The 16,971-nt window shown below is 44.7% G+C and overlaps 1 protein-coding gene across 1 annotated transcript in view; it reads right to left on the minus strand.

Annotated features, from left to right (window-relative positions):
- Positions 1-16,971, minus strand: part of LOC143282921 (E3 ubiquitin-protein ligase SHPRH-like) — a 63,169-nt gene that overhangs the window by 9,372 nt on the left and 36,826 nt on the right. Inside the window, exons 24-30 of the mRNA XM_076588811.1 lie at positions 14,194-14,264; positions 12,888-13,031; positions 10,384-10,488; positions 7,717-7,788; positions 5,496-5,681; positions 3,564-3,656; positions 209-298 (exon numbers count right to left, since the gene is read on the minus strand). Coding sequence (XP_076444926.1) covers positions 209-298; positions 3,564-3,656; positions 5,496-5,681; positions 7,717-7,788; positions 10,384-10,488; positions 12,888-13,031; positions 14,194-14,264 — 761 coding nt within the window. The remainder of the gene's footprint in view (positions 1-208; positions 299-3,563; positions 3,657-5,495; positions 5,682-7,716; positions 7,789-10,383; positions 10,489-12,887; positions 13,032-14,193; positions 14,265-16,971) is intronic.

Here is a 16,971-nt window from a genome sequence, read left to right on the forward strand (position 1 = left end):
GGTCCATTTTGGTTTGGGACTGTGTGACAAGGCTGTACTCTATGCTTCCTGTCAAAATGATATCCCAGCGTTAACCAGGCCCGAGAGATACAGATACTTGCAGTGTTGGTCAGATAATTAGAGCAACACACCCAAAGACGCATCCTTGAAGTGGATGGGTATCAATTTCTAGCAAACCCCAGGCTTTTTGACTGCGCACAGAACTGACCTCAAAGTTGGATCCATGGTCGTAGAGCTGGGTGTAGTTGATGAAGTTGTCGTCCAGAGCACAGCCAATGACCTTCAGCACCTCCACCCACTGGGCACACCCCCAACACACACACACACACACACCTGAATCACACACGTCACTGACATGTTTTGCTTTTAGTGGCTGTTTAGTTTTCTGACTTTTATGTTGCCTGGAGTGACAATGCCATGGCTTTGCTTTTGCAACAAAGCCCGTTCTTCTGTCTCTGAGAATTCTAAACAGCTGCTGATTCTCCAGTCACCCGTTTTTGTGTGGAATAATGTTGTATTACATTGTAATTATATTGTGTTGCATTGTGTTGTACTGTAGTACAACTGTGCTGTACTGTGTTGTACTGTGCTGTGCTATGCTGTGCTATTCTGTGCTATGCTCTGTGCTTTGCTGTGCCGTGCTGTGCTGTTTCAGTTGTCACAACACCTGTCAACATCCATAAACCAGTGGCTGACAGTGACCACTATTTTACATGTGCAGCAGCCGCAAACTTACTCTAAAACAGACACCAATACAAAAAGACAACAACTAAAAGGTGAGAAAAATTATATTGCAAGCACACATACACACACATTTTTTTTATGATATATATATATAACGAAACATGTCAAGTGAAGAAGACAAACGGAAGACAGGCAGTGACGATGACGATAACGAAACGTTTCAAGTGAAGAAGACAAAGGGAAGACAGGCAGTGACAATGACGATAACGAAACGTGTCAAGTGAAGAAGACTAAGGTAAGACAGGCAGTGGTGATGACGATAACGAAACGTGTCAAGTGAAGAAGACAAAGGGAAGACAGGCAGTGGTGATGACGATAACGAAACGTGTCAAGTGAAGAAGACAAAGGTAAGACAGGCAGTGGTGATGACAATAACGAAACGTGTCAAGTGAAGAAGACTAAGGGAAGACAGGCAGTGGTGATGACGATAACAAAACGTGTCAAGTGAAGAAGACAAAGGGAAGACAGGTGGTGGTGATGACGATAACAAAACGTGTCAAGTGAAGAAGACTAAGGGAAGACAGGTGGTGGTGATGCCGATAACAAAACGTGTCAAGTGAAGAAGACAAACGGAAGACAGGCAGTGGTGATGATGATAACGAAACGTGTCAAGTGAAGAAGACAAACGGAAGACAGTCGGTGACGATGATGATAACAAAATGTGTCAAGTGAAGAAGACAAAGGTAAGACAGGCAGTGGTGATGACGATAACGAAACGTGTCAAGTGAAGAAGACAAAGGTAAGACAGGCAGTGACGACGACGATAACGAAACGTTTCAAGTGAAGAAGACAAAGGGAAGACAGGCAGTGACAATGACGATAACGAAACGTGTCAAGTGAAGAAAACTAAGGCAAGACAGGCAGTGGTGATGATGATAACGAAACGTGTCAAGTGAAGAAGACAAACGGAAGACCGGCAGTGACGATGACGATAAGAAACGTTTCAAGTGAAGAAGACAAAGGGAAGACAGGCAGTGACGATGACGATAACGAAACATGTCAAGTGGAGAAGACAAAGGGAAGACAGGTGGTGGTGATGACGATAACGAAATGTGTCAAGTGGAGAAGACAAAGGGAAGACAGGCAGTGGTGATGACGATAACAAAACGTGTCAAGTGAAGAAGACAAAGGTAAGACAGGCAGTGAAGATGACGATAACGAAACGTGTCAAGTGAAGAAGACAAAGGGAAGACAGGCAGTGACGATGACGATAACAAAACGTGTCAAGTAGAGAAGACTAAGGGAAGACAGGTGGTGGTGATGACGATAATGAAACGTGTCAAGTGAAGAAGACAAAGGGAAGACAGACGGTGACGACGACGATAACGAAACGTGTCAAGTGAAGAAGACAAACGGAAGACAGGCAGTGACTATGATGATAACGAAACGTGTCAAGTGAAGAAAACAAAGGTAAGACAGGTGGTGGTGATGACGATAACAAAACATGTCAAGTGAAGAAAACTAAGGCAAGACAGGCAGTGACGATGACGATAGCAAAACGTTTCAAGTGAAGAAGACAAAGGGAAGACAGACAGTGACAATGACTATAACGAAACGTGTCAAGTGAAGAAGACAAAGGTAAGACAGGCAGTGGTGATGACGATAACGAAACGTGTCAAGTGAAGAAGACAAAGGGAAGACAGGCAGTGACAATGACGATAACGAAACGTGTCAAGTGAAGAAGACAAAGGGAAGACAGGCAGTGACGATGACGATAACGAAACGTGTCAAGTGAAGAAGACAAAGGTAAGACAGGCAGTGGTGATGACGATAACGAAACGTGTCAAGTGAAGAAGACTAAGGGAAGACAGGTGGTGGTGATGACGATAACGAAACGTGTCAAGTGAAGAAGACTAAGGGAAGACAGGTGGTGGTGATGACAAAAACGAAATGTGTCAAGTGAAGAAGACTAAGGGAAGACAGGCAGTGACAATGATGATAACGAAACGTGTCAAGTGAAGAAGACAAAGGGAAGACAGACGGTGACGACGACGATAACGAAACGTGTCAAGTGAAGAAGACAAAGGGAAGACAGGCGGTGACGATGACGATAACGAAACGTGTCGAGTGAAGAAGACAGGTAAGACAGGTGGTGGTGATGACGATAACGAAACGTGTCAAGTGAAGACAAACGGAAGACAGGCAGTGGTGATGACGATAACGAAACGTGTCAAGTGAAGACAAACGGAAGACAGGCAGTGGTGATGATGATAACGAAACGTGTCAAGTGAAGAAGACAAAGGGAAGACAGACAGTGGTGATGACGATAACGAAACGTGTCAAGTGAAGAAGACAAAGGGAAGACAGGCAGTGGTGATGACGATAACGAAACGTGTCAAGTGAAGAAGACAAAGGGAAGACAGGCGGTGACGATGACGATAACGAAACGTGTCAAGTGAAGAAGACAAAGGGAAGACATGTGGTGGTGATGACGATAACAAAATGTGTCAAGTGAAGACAAATGGAAGACAGGCAGTGGTGATGATGATAACGAAACGTGTCAAGTGAAGAAGACAAAGGGAAGACAGACAGTGGTGATGACGATAACGAAACGTGTCAAGTGAAGACAAACGGAAGACAGGCAGTGGTGATGACGATAACGAAACGTGTCAAGTGAAGACAAACGGAAGACAGGCAGTGGTGATGATGATAACGAAACGTGTCAAGTGAAGAAGACAAAGGGAAGACAGGCGGTGACGATGACGATAACGAAACGTGTCAAGTGAAGAAGGCAAGGGAAGACAGGCAGTGACGATGACGATAACGAAACGTGTCGAGTGAAGAAGACAAAGGTAAGACAGGCAGTAGTGATGACTCACCGTGGCAAACACCAAGGCTTTGGCCTCAGGGTCCTTCCTCTGGATGTCCAGCAGACACTGGACGATGGCCCCAACTTTGGTGGAGTGACTGCCCTGAGAAAGAAAAGATCTGAGCACATCACTCCTCTTTCGCAACATCTCCACTGGCTCCCTGTCTCACACAGAATGAAGTACAAGATCAGCACTCTATGTTATAAATGTATTCACAAATCTGTCTCTTCCTATCTCTGTGGCTGCCTTCACCTCTACACTCCATCTCGCTCTCTACAATCGGCTTCAGATCCACTCTGTTTACGCATACCCAGATTCAAACACTCGACTGTTGGCCGCTGTTCTTTCTCTGGACCTTGTAACTGGAATGGACTTCCTCTTTCACTTTGTCAAGTCTCCACACTCAGCTCTTTCAAGTCTGGCCTTAAAACCCAGCTCTTCCCAAAATAGCATCCCTTCCCTGCCTCTTCCTTGTCTTCAGTTTTTTGTTTGTTTTCAGGGGGTTCCAGTTTTAGAGTTATGCATGCGTTTGAATGACTGGTGCAAAAGGGCTGTGATTTGTGTCTGCACAAGATTCAGCGCTATATAAATATAATTGTTGGAAGATGGCCCCCACTTTGGTGGAGTGACTGCCCTGTAGACACATCACATCACTGTCCACCACTCTGCCTACATTTTGCATTCCATCCACCTCTGTGCACACCGTCATCATGATAATGGACAGTAATTCTATGGCGCAAACTTCCCATATAATGGACTTAAAGTGCCTCGTATGAAATGTTACATGAACAATGGTGCATAATAACACACCTCCGCACATCACACACACACACACACGCACACACACACTACATTATGGTTGTTCTTACATTTCCTGTGACACACTGTGCATGAGGATGGTTTCTGTTTCACTGTGTTCTTACATTTCCTGTGACACATGGTGCATGAGGTTGGTTTCTGTTTCACTGTGTTCTTACATTTCCTGTGACACATCGTGCATGAGGCTGGTTTCTGTTTCACTGTGTTCTTACATTTCCTGTGACACATGGTGCATGAGGTTGGTTTCTGTTTCACTGTGTTCTTACATTTCCTGTGACACACTGTGCATGAGGATGGTTTCTGTTTCACTGTGTTCTTACATTTCCTGTGACACATGGTGCATGAGGTTGGTTTCTGTTTCACTGTGTTCTTACATTTCCTGTGACACATGGTGCATGAGGCTGGTTTCTGTTTCACTGTGTTCTTACATTTCCTGTGACACATGGTGCATGAGGTTGGTTTCTGTTTCACTGTGTTCTTACATTTCCTGTGACACACTGTGCATGAGGATGGTTTCTGTTTCACTGTGTTCTTACATTTCCTGTGATTGATTGATTATATGATATTATTACTTATAGAAAGCCTATCATCAGTGAGAGACCAAGCTCTAAGCGCTTTACAAACTCACTGTCATTTGCACAACAGGCTGTCGACCTGGGTAGAGCTGACTGATGGCTGCCATTGGGCACTATCATTCGTTTCCTGTGTCATTCAATCAGATTTCAGGCACGCACACATACACACCCAGAAAGACATTAACCTTTTACTTGTATGACCGTTTTGTTTATTTACCCCACCATGTAGGCAACCATACTTTTGTTTTCGGGGGTGTGCATGCTGGGTACGTTCTTGTTTCCGTAACCCACCGAACGCTGACACGGATAACAGGATCTTTAACGTGCGTCTTTGATCTTCTGCATGCGTACACACATGAGGGGGGTTCAGGCACTAGCATGTCCGCACATCTGTTGACCTGGGAGATCGAAAAAATTACCCACAATGCGACGTTACCAAGATTCAAACTTTAACCACTCGGCTATTGCACCCGTCATACACTGAATCAAAAAAAAAAACAGCACAACCAAAAAAAAAAAAAAACAGCAAAAAAAATCATCCACGCACCTTGACGGAGGAGTGGGAGGCGGAGGAGCGCGAGGTGCTGATGTAGGAGATGTCACTGGCCCGGGTCCTCTCCCTGCAGATCATGCACTTGACGGCCACGTCGCGCACCCTGGCTGCCGGGCTGTGCTCCAACAGGTGCTGGATGCAGGTGATGCAGCAGCAGTGTCCGCAGTGCAGCACGCTCCACTGCAGCAACACACCAAACACAGGTGGTGTCAGGGAACAAAAGGGAACAACACCACCACACACAGGTGGTGTCAGGGAACGAAAGGGAACAACAACACCACAAACACAGGTGGTGTCAGGGAACGAAAGGGAACATCAACACCACACACACAGGTGGTGTCAGGGAACGAAAGGGAACAACAATGCCACACACACACAGGTGGTGTCAGGGAACGAAAGGGAACATCAACACCACACACACAGGTGGTGTCAGGGAACGAAAGGGAACAACAACACCACACACACACAGGTGGTGTCAGGGAACGAAAGGGAACATCAACACCACACGCACAGGTGGCATCAGGGAACGAAAGGGAACATCAACACCACACACACAGGTGGTGTCAGGGAACGAAAGGGAAACAACAACACCACACACACAGGTGGTGTCAGGGAATGAAAGGGAACAACAACACCACACACACAGGTGGTGTCAGGGAACGAAAGGGAACAACAACGCCACACACACACAGGTGGTGTCAGGGAATGAAAGGGAACAACAACACCACACACAGGTGGTGTAAGGGAACGAAAGGGAACAACGCCACACACACACAGGTGGTGTCAGGGAACGATAGGGAACAACAACACCACACACAGGTGGTGTCAGGGAACGATAGGGAACATCAACACCACACGCACAGGTGGCATCAGGGAACGAAAGGGAACATCAACACCACACACACAGGTGGTGTCAGGGAACGAAAGGGAAACATCAACACCACACACACAGGTGGTGTCAGGGAACGAAAGGGAACAACAACGCCACACACAGGTGGTATCAGGGAACGAAAGGGAACAACAACGCCACACACACACAGGTGGTATCAGGGAACGAAAGGGAACAACACCACACACACACAGGGGGTGTCAGGGAATGAAAGGGAAGCAACTCAAAGGAAAGAAATGCATGAAAAGGAAACGTGTTTCACATCCATGACACTGTTAACACACAACTGTCAATCAGTACCCCCAAGTTGAAAAGTCCAAAGAAAGGAGCGGAGAAGAGGAAAGACTGGCCTTGACATTCTGTGTATGACGTTGGTTTCTGTTTCACTGTGTTCTTACATTTCCTGTGACACATGGTGCATGAGGTTGGTTTCTGTTTCACTGTGTTCTTACATTTCCTGTGACACACTGTGCACGAGGTTGGTTTCTGTTTCACTGTGTTCTTACATTTCCTGTGACACATGGTGCATGACGTTGGTTTCTGTTTCACTGTGTTCTTACATTTCCTGTGACACATGGTGCATGAGGTTGGTTTCTGTTTCACTGTGTTCTTACATTTCCTGTGACACACTGTGCACGAGGTTGGTTTCTGTTTCACTGTGTTCTTACATTTCCTGTGACACATGGTGCATGACGTTGGTTTCTGTTTCACTGTGTTCTTACATTTCCTGTGACACACTGTGCATGACGTTGGTTTCTGTTTCACTGTGTTCTTACATTTCCTGTGACACACTGTGCATGAGGTTGGTTTCTGTTTCACTGTGTTCTTACATTTCCTGTGACACATGGTGCATGAGGTTGGTTTCTGTTTCACTGTGTTCTTACATTTCCTGTGACACATGGTGCATGACGTTGGTTTCTGTTTCACTGTGTTCTTACATTTCCTGTGACACATGGTGCATGAGGTTGGTTTCTGTTTCACTGTGTTCTTACATTTCCTGTGACACACTGTGACACACTGTGCATGAGGTTGGTTTCTGTTTCACTGTGTTCTTACATTTCCTGTGACACATGGTGCATGAGGTTGGTTTCTGTTTCACTGTGTTCTTACATTTCCTGTGACACACTGTGCATGAGGTTGGTTTCTGTTTCACTGTGTTCTTACATTTCCTGTGACACATGGTGCATGAGGTTGGTTTCTGTTTCACTGTGTTCTTACATTTCCTGTGACACACTGTGCATGACGTTGGTTTCTGTTTCACTGTGTTCTTACATTTCCTGTGACACATGGTGCATGAGGTTGGTTTCTGTTTCACTGTGTTCTTACATTTCGGCCCAGAGGGTTCTTGCAGATCGGGCATTCCTCAGGGTTGATTCCATCCTGGAATTCTCCAGAATTCTGGATGAAACAAAAAAAAAGAACATCAAAGTATTACTGACATTGAGTTATTCATCTCTCTTATTGCTTGTCCTGACAAAAAGTGTGTATGTAAGTGTAAGGACAGACAGGTGTGGATATGGTGGAGTGTTAGAGTGGCTGTTTGAAGGTGTGCATGCACACAGGTCTGAAAGTGTGCAAGTGTGGGTGTACATGTGCATATCTGTGTGTGTGTGTGTGTGTGTGTGTGAGCGAGCTCATGTGTGTATGCATGTGTGCATGTGTATCTGTATCTGCATGCCTGTGTATGTATGTGTGTGTGTGTAAACTGCAAATTTATAAATATATCACATATAAAAAAACGTATTTTTCAGTAAGTGTTTTGTATTTCATATCATTTATGGTTTGCCTGTCCAATTCAAATTCTTGCTTTCTTCTTTTGAGGATATTGTTCAATCTTTTTTTTCTCTTCCAAACATGCCCATCCATCAGTTACATTTGATATATATATATATATATATATCTATATATCTCACCAAAGAATGAAAACAAAGAAAAAGAAGAAAATTACAGACTACAGAATACTTTATTATCTTACAAGGGAAATTCATTTGTGGTGTAAAACACATAAACAATACACGAAAATCAGTCATTCAACATGTATACACAGAAGGACATAAAATGCCTAGATGTCAACCTAAGGCAGCCGAAAGAGCTGACAACAGCTTTTGTCTTCAGAAATGCAAACGATGAACTTTCCTAACTGCATGACAACAGAAAAGAACTGAACTATTCAGAGCCTGTACCAACAATTCTCACCAGCTACCTGTGAGATGGAGTTGACTGCTAAAATTAAAATCAGATTTAAAAAAAAAAAAAAAAAATGGTCAGAGAGAAAAAAGACAACGTTAAAAGGTCAGTTTAAAGGTTAAGGTAAGGTCCTTTCGTGTTTTTACAGCCACCGGGGAGTGAATTCATATCCACTTTGTCCAAGGCTTGGCATTAGGAAGCTGGGCCCAATCCTCTCCTTCCTCTGTTTTAACCTCCCCCCAACCAAAATCAGGTACCCATTTACACCTGGGTGGAGTGAGGCATGAGAGCACAGGATCAGGAGTCAAGATGGCTGCCGGAAAAAGAGGAAGCTAGTCAGGGATAGAGGGGAGGTAACCTACTTCTGGGAGGTTATCAGCCGTAGCTACTTTCGTTTTTTCCGCATAGGCAGATAGCAGTTTGCACAGGACAGGAATCGGACTCCCTGCCGGAGTCTGCACTAGTGGGTCACGGTAAAGTATGTGTAGTGAAATCAGAGTAAAATACCTTTACCAAGGACACAATGTCATGCTGAAATGGCGCCTCAAACCCTGATCAAAAGTGAACGCAGTGACAGAAGTCCAACACCCAATCGATTCTGCCATTCCACCTCCAAAACGTCAGTTGAATAACTTTTTTTTTTTTTTAAACAATAACCATGTCTTGTTCAGTCCAAGTGAACATTGAAACCAAGTTACAGATATCTATTTCCTTCAAAAACTGAAGAAAAAAAAAGTATCCGATAATTGAAAGCAGGGGAAAATACTGATTTACTGGAACAGACTGAGTTGAGGATTAATTCATTTTTCTTGTTTTTTTCTTTGTTTTGTATTTTAAGATGGCTTCTTCGATTTCACATGGCAAGCAATCTGCTTAGGAAAGAACATGTAAGTAAAGTTAAGGTACTGGTTGCCTTTTGCCCTGAAGGTTAAGTTCTCTCAAGGCTTCAGTCAAACTGCAGCCAGAACTGCACTCTGCGAATATAGGTATTCCGAAGTGGTACCCCAACTGTTGGTCACTGCAGCAGTCAGTTTCAAGAATAATAATAATAATAATGTACATTTATATAGCGCCCTTTCTCACTAACAGCTCAGGGTGCTTTACATGAAAGAAAAATATTACAAGTAACATAAAACATTCATGACCACTCTTTCTCAAAAACCCCTCCCCCCCACTCACACTCTCCCTTTCCCACTCTACATACATCCAAAGTGAGCTGACATGGGTGGTGTTGGAGAAAAAGAAGCTGAGAGTGCTTACAGATAGGTAAAAATCACACTTTCTGTCTTCTTTTATTCTAAACCAGCCCATCAAAAGCATTTGGAAGGGCCCCAGTGAAAGACTGTGCAAGAATACTGAAATGAGTGCCTGGGTGTTTCTTGGCATTTATTCCCAAGCAGATTTCATGGGTGATTTCTTTCCCACTTTTATCTTCTTGGACATCAGCACCAGGGAGCAAACTTCAATTCTGAGTGGACTGCAACAACAGGTTCAGCTTTCTTGCATAGTTTGTGTGCTATTTTGTTTCAGTTTAGCTCTGACAAATACAACTGTGTGCTATTTTGTTTCAGTTTAGCTCGGACAAATACAACTGTGTGCTATTTTGTTTCAGTTTAGCTCGGACAAATACAACTGGTATGAAAACAGGGTTATTGCTGTAACGTGTGACTATGTTCACCCCACAACATTTCTGAATAAACAAATACACACTTTGTCGTAACACTACTATGAAAAATAAAAAAAAAATCACCAGGTATGCTCTGGTACCTGTGTTTTCAGCCTCACCAGTGCAGACATTCTACTCACCCCTTTGGCAAGATTGCGCAGGTAGTCCAGCTGTCCACATCGCACTTTGAACTGATTGGTGTAAACCTTCTGGTCTGTGGCAAACTTCTTCAGCATAGCCGGCAGCTGAAACCAATGTAAACGTTTTGCCACAGCGTTCGACGGACCTGACACCAACATAACAAAGACAACTATTCTCTCCCTTCAAGTTATTTCAAATTGTAATTTTCCTCTGTCTAAGCCAATAGCTGATGGGATTATTAAAGAAAAGAAAAAATATCAAGAGCTGTGATAAAGGCAAGAAGTTTAACTCTCTCCATACGATCGGCGAAAGAGACTACATTAACAGTGTTTCACCCCAATTACCACCATCAAAATATTGCAAGTGGAAGGCTCTTATACTGAAGAAGTGAATGTTGACAAATATACTGAAGAGGTGAATGTTGATAAAGAATACCATAATTCTGACGATGGAAGCTAAAGGTTGGGTCATTCAGACACCCACTGGACATCCGAGGGGTTTGTGTAGAGGAGAAGAGGGGACTGGCCGTACTGAGTGAGTTAATTCAGATCTTTGGCCCAGGATGCTCCACAATACAGAAACAAGAAAGATCGGTCTTTACACCTGACTCAACAAATGCTTTTTTTTGTCCTTTTCCTTGTCTATCTTCCCCATCATTCCTGTGACGTCACCCCTGCATCCTCATCCCCATATCCCTGTACAGGGAGTGGAGTGATGGCCTAGAGGTAACGCGTCCACCTTGAAGCGAGAGAATCTGAGCTCGCTGGTTCGAATCACGGCTCAGCCGCCGATATTTTCTCCCCCTCCACTAGACCTTGAGTGGTGGCCTGGACGCTAGTCATTCGGATGAGATGATAAACCGAGGTCCCATGTGCAGCAGCATGCACTTAGTGCACATAAAAGAACCCATGGCAACAAAAGGGTTGTTCCTGGCAAAATTCTGCAAAAAAATAAAAATAAAAATAAAATAAAATCCACTTCAATAGGAAAAACAAATAAAACTGCACGCAGGAAAAAAATACAAAAAAAATGGGTGGCGTTGTAGTGTAGCAACGCGCTCTCCCTGGGGTGAGCAGCCTGAATTTCACACAGAGAAATCAGTTGTGATAAAATGAAATACAAATACAGGAGCAAAACCAAGCTTTGCCCTGTCACAGCTGCAGCACTGGCAGTCCACAGGGAACTAACAAAACTATCTGTTACACTGCCATCTAACTCCAACAACTGTAGTTCAGTGTTTAATGTCGTGGGTCACAAGTCCTGTTGACAGTGGGAAAGACTACAACTTGGGATTCTCTTGAGGGCACATAAGACCGTATGGCTGTGTCTGGAGTGGCACTGTCTTCATCTGTCTGCGGGCAGGGGCGGTTCGGTCTGTGGGGTGTGCTCAGCAACTGGAGGGTGGTGTCTTTTGCCAGTGGGCTCTGCAGTCATGTAATACCGGCTGGTACCCCCATGGGGATACTTCTTTTAAGGCTGTTGCGAGTTGCATCCTGTGGTCTCTTTTGCCTCTGTTAGGGAGCAGTTATGTCCCTTGAATTCTTAATGGAGTGTCCTGTGCGTGCCTGCACCCATCGTGAACACAGCGCAGGCCTCCAAGGGTGGTGCAGGATTGTTCCAAGGGTGGGTGGAGACAGTGCTTCTCTGGGTCCTCTCCAGCACCTACGGGTGTTTCTCTTTCTTCTGCCGTGGGTCACAAGCTGACATCTCTGGTGCCATGCCTTAGCTGTGTTAACGTCTCAGTGGCTTTTTTTTTTTTTTTTTAAATATCCTTTGAAAAGAGAATGACCTTACTATAGACCTGACTATCCTTAGTCTGAGTGTGACGCACTTAACGGCAAGGCCTGGTAACCACTAACAGCCAACCTAAAATTTGTACCACAAGAATGATCTCCCCCAAAAAGCAAGGTTTGTGTGGATGATAACCTTGCAAAAAACTCTCTGAACATGAAATCACTATCTTTTTGAGAATACTAGTAAAAAGGAATGCTGAATAAAAAAAAAATCACTTTATCTTCTTATCAAATAGTAAAATGTCTTCAGTAACAATGTGTATGCACAATAAGACAGCATATTCAAGACTGTGCGAGCATGTTTCGGTGTACAAAGCTGTACATGAACGTAAATATGGGAGTCAAGATTGCTGCCGGAAAAAGAGGGCGCTAGTCAAGAGGGCAAAGGGGAGGATACCTACTTCCAGGAGGTTATCAGCCATAGCTACTTTCGTTTTCTTCGCATAGGCGGATAGTAGTTTGCACAGGACAGGAATGTCAGACGCCTGCCAGAGTCTGCACTAGTGGGTCACGGTTAAGTATGTGTAATTAAATATGGAGTTTCATGCATGCTCCAACTCCTTCCTTCCTACTGACCCATCAACAAAACAGAAGCAAAACAAACAGAAACAAAAACACAAACAAAAAAAACCCACGAGGAGATGAAGAGAAAGACATAGCGAACAAAGACGGAGGGTAGAAGGGGAAGGCAGGGACAGGGAGAAGCGCACCTCCACTTTTTCACAAATGTTCATGTCCCTGGTCTCCTGCTCCTCTTCGCCAGGCAGACGAAGCCTCATGCGTGTGACGGCCATCTGCACTTCGTCCGCTGCGCTCACTTCTTCCTTCAGTTTGGTCCACAGTGAGCGCATTTGCTGTACACATAAGCACACACATAAACATCACCGTGGAGTGATGGCCTAGAGGTAACACATCCACCTAGGAAGTGAGAGAATCAAAAAGTGGGCTGGTTCGTATCACAGCTCAGTCGCCAATATTTTCTCCCCCTCCACTAGACCTTGAGTAGTGGTCTAGACGCTAGTCATTCAGATGAAATGATAAACCAAGGTCCCGTATGTAGCATGCTCTTAGAGCATGTAAAAGAGCCCATGGCAACAAAAGGGTTGTCCCATGCAAAATTCAGCAGAAAAATCCACTTCGATAGGAAAAACAAATAAAACTGCATGCAGGAAAAAATACAAAAAAATGGGTAGCGCTCTCAGTGTAGTGACACGCTCTCCGTGGGGAGAGCAGCCCAAATTTCAGACAGAGAAATCTGTTGCAACAAAAAAGTGAAATAAATACAAATACAAATACACTGGATAATGAGCGCATGTGCTGTACACATAAACACAAAATAGTTAATGAGTACATGTGTTGTACACATAAATACACACTGGATAATGACTGTATATGCTGTACACATTAACACAAAGTGGATAATGAGTACATGTGCTGTGCACATAAATACACACTGAATAATGAGCGCATGTGCTGTACACATTAACACATGGTGGATAATGAGTGCATGTGCTGTGCACATAAATACACACTGAATAATGAGCGCATGTGCTGTACACATAAACACACACTGGATTATTCTCAACCTTTTGTGCTGTAGAATACAAAAGTTCCTTCTGCTTTTGTTTGCTTGGGCTTGGATTTGCTTTTAATTCTCCCCGTCTCCTCACCCACCAAAAATCACACCTATACCAAAGAAAGGCTGGCTGTCTGCACTTCTGTTCCCATTGTTCATGCAGACCTTCATCACAATCCAGTTATTTGCCATTTTCTGTGTCTGCTTATAACTTAAAAAGTTTCAGCACACATAGTCACACAGTACAACGAATCAAAATCATAAAGACAGGTGAAGGTATGAAAGTGGAAGACGGACAGAGACTGGGCAAGACAGAGTCAGTGACACAAAAACACACAGACACAGAGACAATGATGGACACAGAGAAGCCGACATGCTGAAGTTATTCCTTGACCAACCAACGAACAAGGTGACAAAAATCAGGAGAGAGAGCCACATGCCTTGAACTCCTTTTTCCACACTTCAAACAGGCTGAACACCATGGCAGCATCTCTCAGGATCTGTCCATCTACTGCAACATAAGAAACAAGAGAGGTAAGGCCTTCAAGACACTTGTGATGCACTTTAAAAATTTTTTTTTAAATGCAAGCTTTTTATGGATTGAGTATAATTTCAAAATTTAATGTTTAAGATGAGAAAGATCAGTTTAAAGCAAATTAAGTCCCCTAGCATTAATTACAGAGTAATTTCCCTTTTTTACTATCTGCACCAAAACGTTTGCAAAATAAATAAAACGTCCATGCTTAGCAAAAGAAGTTCCTGTTTGAACAAAAAATGATAATAATGACTGCTCTTGTTGTTGGGTCAGAATATCAGATCAAAGTGCCAAGTTTAGAGAATACAAAAAATATAAATATAACAGTAAATGCAGTTTGCATATAATTAGGCTTCATTTTTTTTTTGTTTTTTTTTTGTGCCCATCCCAGAGGTGCAATATTGTTTTAAACAAGATGACTGGTAAGAACTGAATTTTTCCTAATTTTATGCCCAATTTGGTGTCAACTGACAAAGTATTTGCAGAGAAAATGTCAATGTAAAAGTTTACCACGGACACACAGACACACACAACCGAACACCGGGTTAAAACATAGACTCACTTTGTTTACACAAGTGAGTCAAAAAAGCAGGGCACCAGTCATCACCCTGCATGCCATGTCCTAAACTGGCAGTTCTCTCAGAGGCAGCAGGTTACTCCCTGTGGTGTCCAGAGCACATTTCTTGCCTTCCCCTGGTCCCCTGTCATGGTGAACACCTACTTCTTCTTTGTTCGTGGGCTGCGACTCCCACGTTCACTTATATACACAAGTGGGCTTTTACGTGTTAGACCATTCCTGCCCCTGCCACGTAGCCAGCCATACTCTGTTTTTGGGGTTGGGGGGGGGTGGGTGTGCATGCAGGGCATGTTCTTGTTTTCATAACCCACAGATTGCTGACATGGATTACATGGATTAAGTGGAGTGATGGCCTAGAGGTAACGCGTCCGCCTAGGAAGCGAGAGAATCTGAGTGCGCTGGTTCGAATCACGGTTCAGCCGCCGATATTTTCTCCCCCTCCACTAGACCTTGAGTGGTGGTCTGGACGCTAGTCATTCAGATCAGACGATAAACCGAGGTCCCGTGTGCAGCATGCACTTAGCGCACGTAAAAGAACCCACGGCAACAAAAGGGTTGTACCTGGCAAAATTCTGTAGAAAAATCCACATCGATAGGAAAAACAAATAAAACTGCATGCAGGGAAAAAAAAAAAAAAAAAAGGGTGGCGCTGTAGTGTAGCGACACGCTCTCCCTGGGGAGATCAGCCCAAATTTCACACAGAGAAATCTGTTGTGATAAAAAGAAAGACAAATACGAATACAAATCTAAATCTTTAACATGCAAATCTGATCTGCATGTGCATACACATGAAGGGGCTTCAGGCACAAGCAGGTCTGCACATCTACTTACCTGGGAGACTGAAAAAAACATCTCCATACTACACCCACCAGGCACCGTGACTGGGACTCAAACTTGGGACCCTCAGATTGAAAGTCCAATACTTTGACCACTCGACTGTTGCACCCTTCACACACAGACACCCAGCCCCCACTCCCCTTCCCCACACAGCACGTCTGAGTCACACAGGTGAGTACTGGCGTGGGAATGACCCTTCTTTCATTCCCCGAGGCCCCCTTCCCCACACAACACACCTCACTCACACAGGTGAGTTCTGGCATTGGAATGACTCCCTTTTCAGCCCACCATCCCCCACTTCCACACACAGCACACCTCACTCACACAGGTGAGTTCTGGCATTGGAATGACTCCCTTTTCAGCCCACCATCCCCCACTTCCACACACAGCACACCTCACTCACACAGGTGAGTTTTGGCATTGGAATGCCCCCTTTTCAGCCCACCATCCCCCACTTCCACACAAAGAACACCTCACTCACACAGGTGAGTTCTGGCACTGGAATGCCTCCCTTTTCAGCCCACCATCCCCCACTTCCACACACAGCACACCTCACTCACACAGGTGAGGTCTGGCATTGGAATGACCCCCTTTTCAGCCCACCATCCCCCACTTCCACACACAGCACACCTCACTCACACAGGTGAGGTCTGGCATTGGAATGACCCCCTTTTCAGCCCACCATCCCCCACTTCCACACACAGCACACCTCACTCACACAGGTGAGGTCTGGCATTGGAATGACCCCCTTTTCAGCCCACCATCCCCCACTTCCACACACAGCACACCTCACTCACACAGGTGAGGTCTGGCATTGGAATGACCCCCTTTTCAGCCCACCATCCCCCACTTCCACACAAAGAACACCTCACTCAGGTGAGTTCTGGCATTGGAATGACCCCCTTTTCAGCCCACCATCCCCCACTTCCACACAAAGAACACCTCACTCAGGTGAGTTCTGGCATTGGAATGACCCCCTTTTCAGCCCACCATCCCCCACTTCCACACAAAGAACACCTCACTCAGGGGAGTTCTGGCATGAGAATGAACCCTCTTTTAGCCCCCCCACCCATCCCTCCCCACACAGCATGTCTGACAGGTGGGTTTTTGCATGGGAATGACCCCCCTTTCAGCCCCCAAACCCCCCACACAACATGTCTGACAGGTAAGTTTTTGCATGGGAATGACCTGCCTTTCAGCCACGAACAGCCACCCGTCCCCCTCAAACAGAACTTCTGACAGGTGAGTTTTTGCATGGGAATGACCTCC

Source organism: Babylonia areolata, chromosome 6 (genome assembly GCF_041734735.1).
Source record: "Babylonia areolata isolate BAREFJ2019XMU chromosome 6, ASM4173473v1, whole genome shotgun sequence".
In the NCBI taxonomy this organism is placed as follows: domain Eukaryota; kingdom Metazoa; phylum Mollusca; class Gastropoda; order Neogastropoda; family Buccinidae; genus Babylonia; species Babylonia areolata.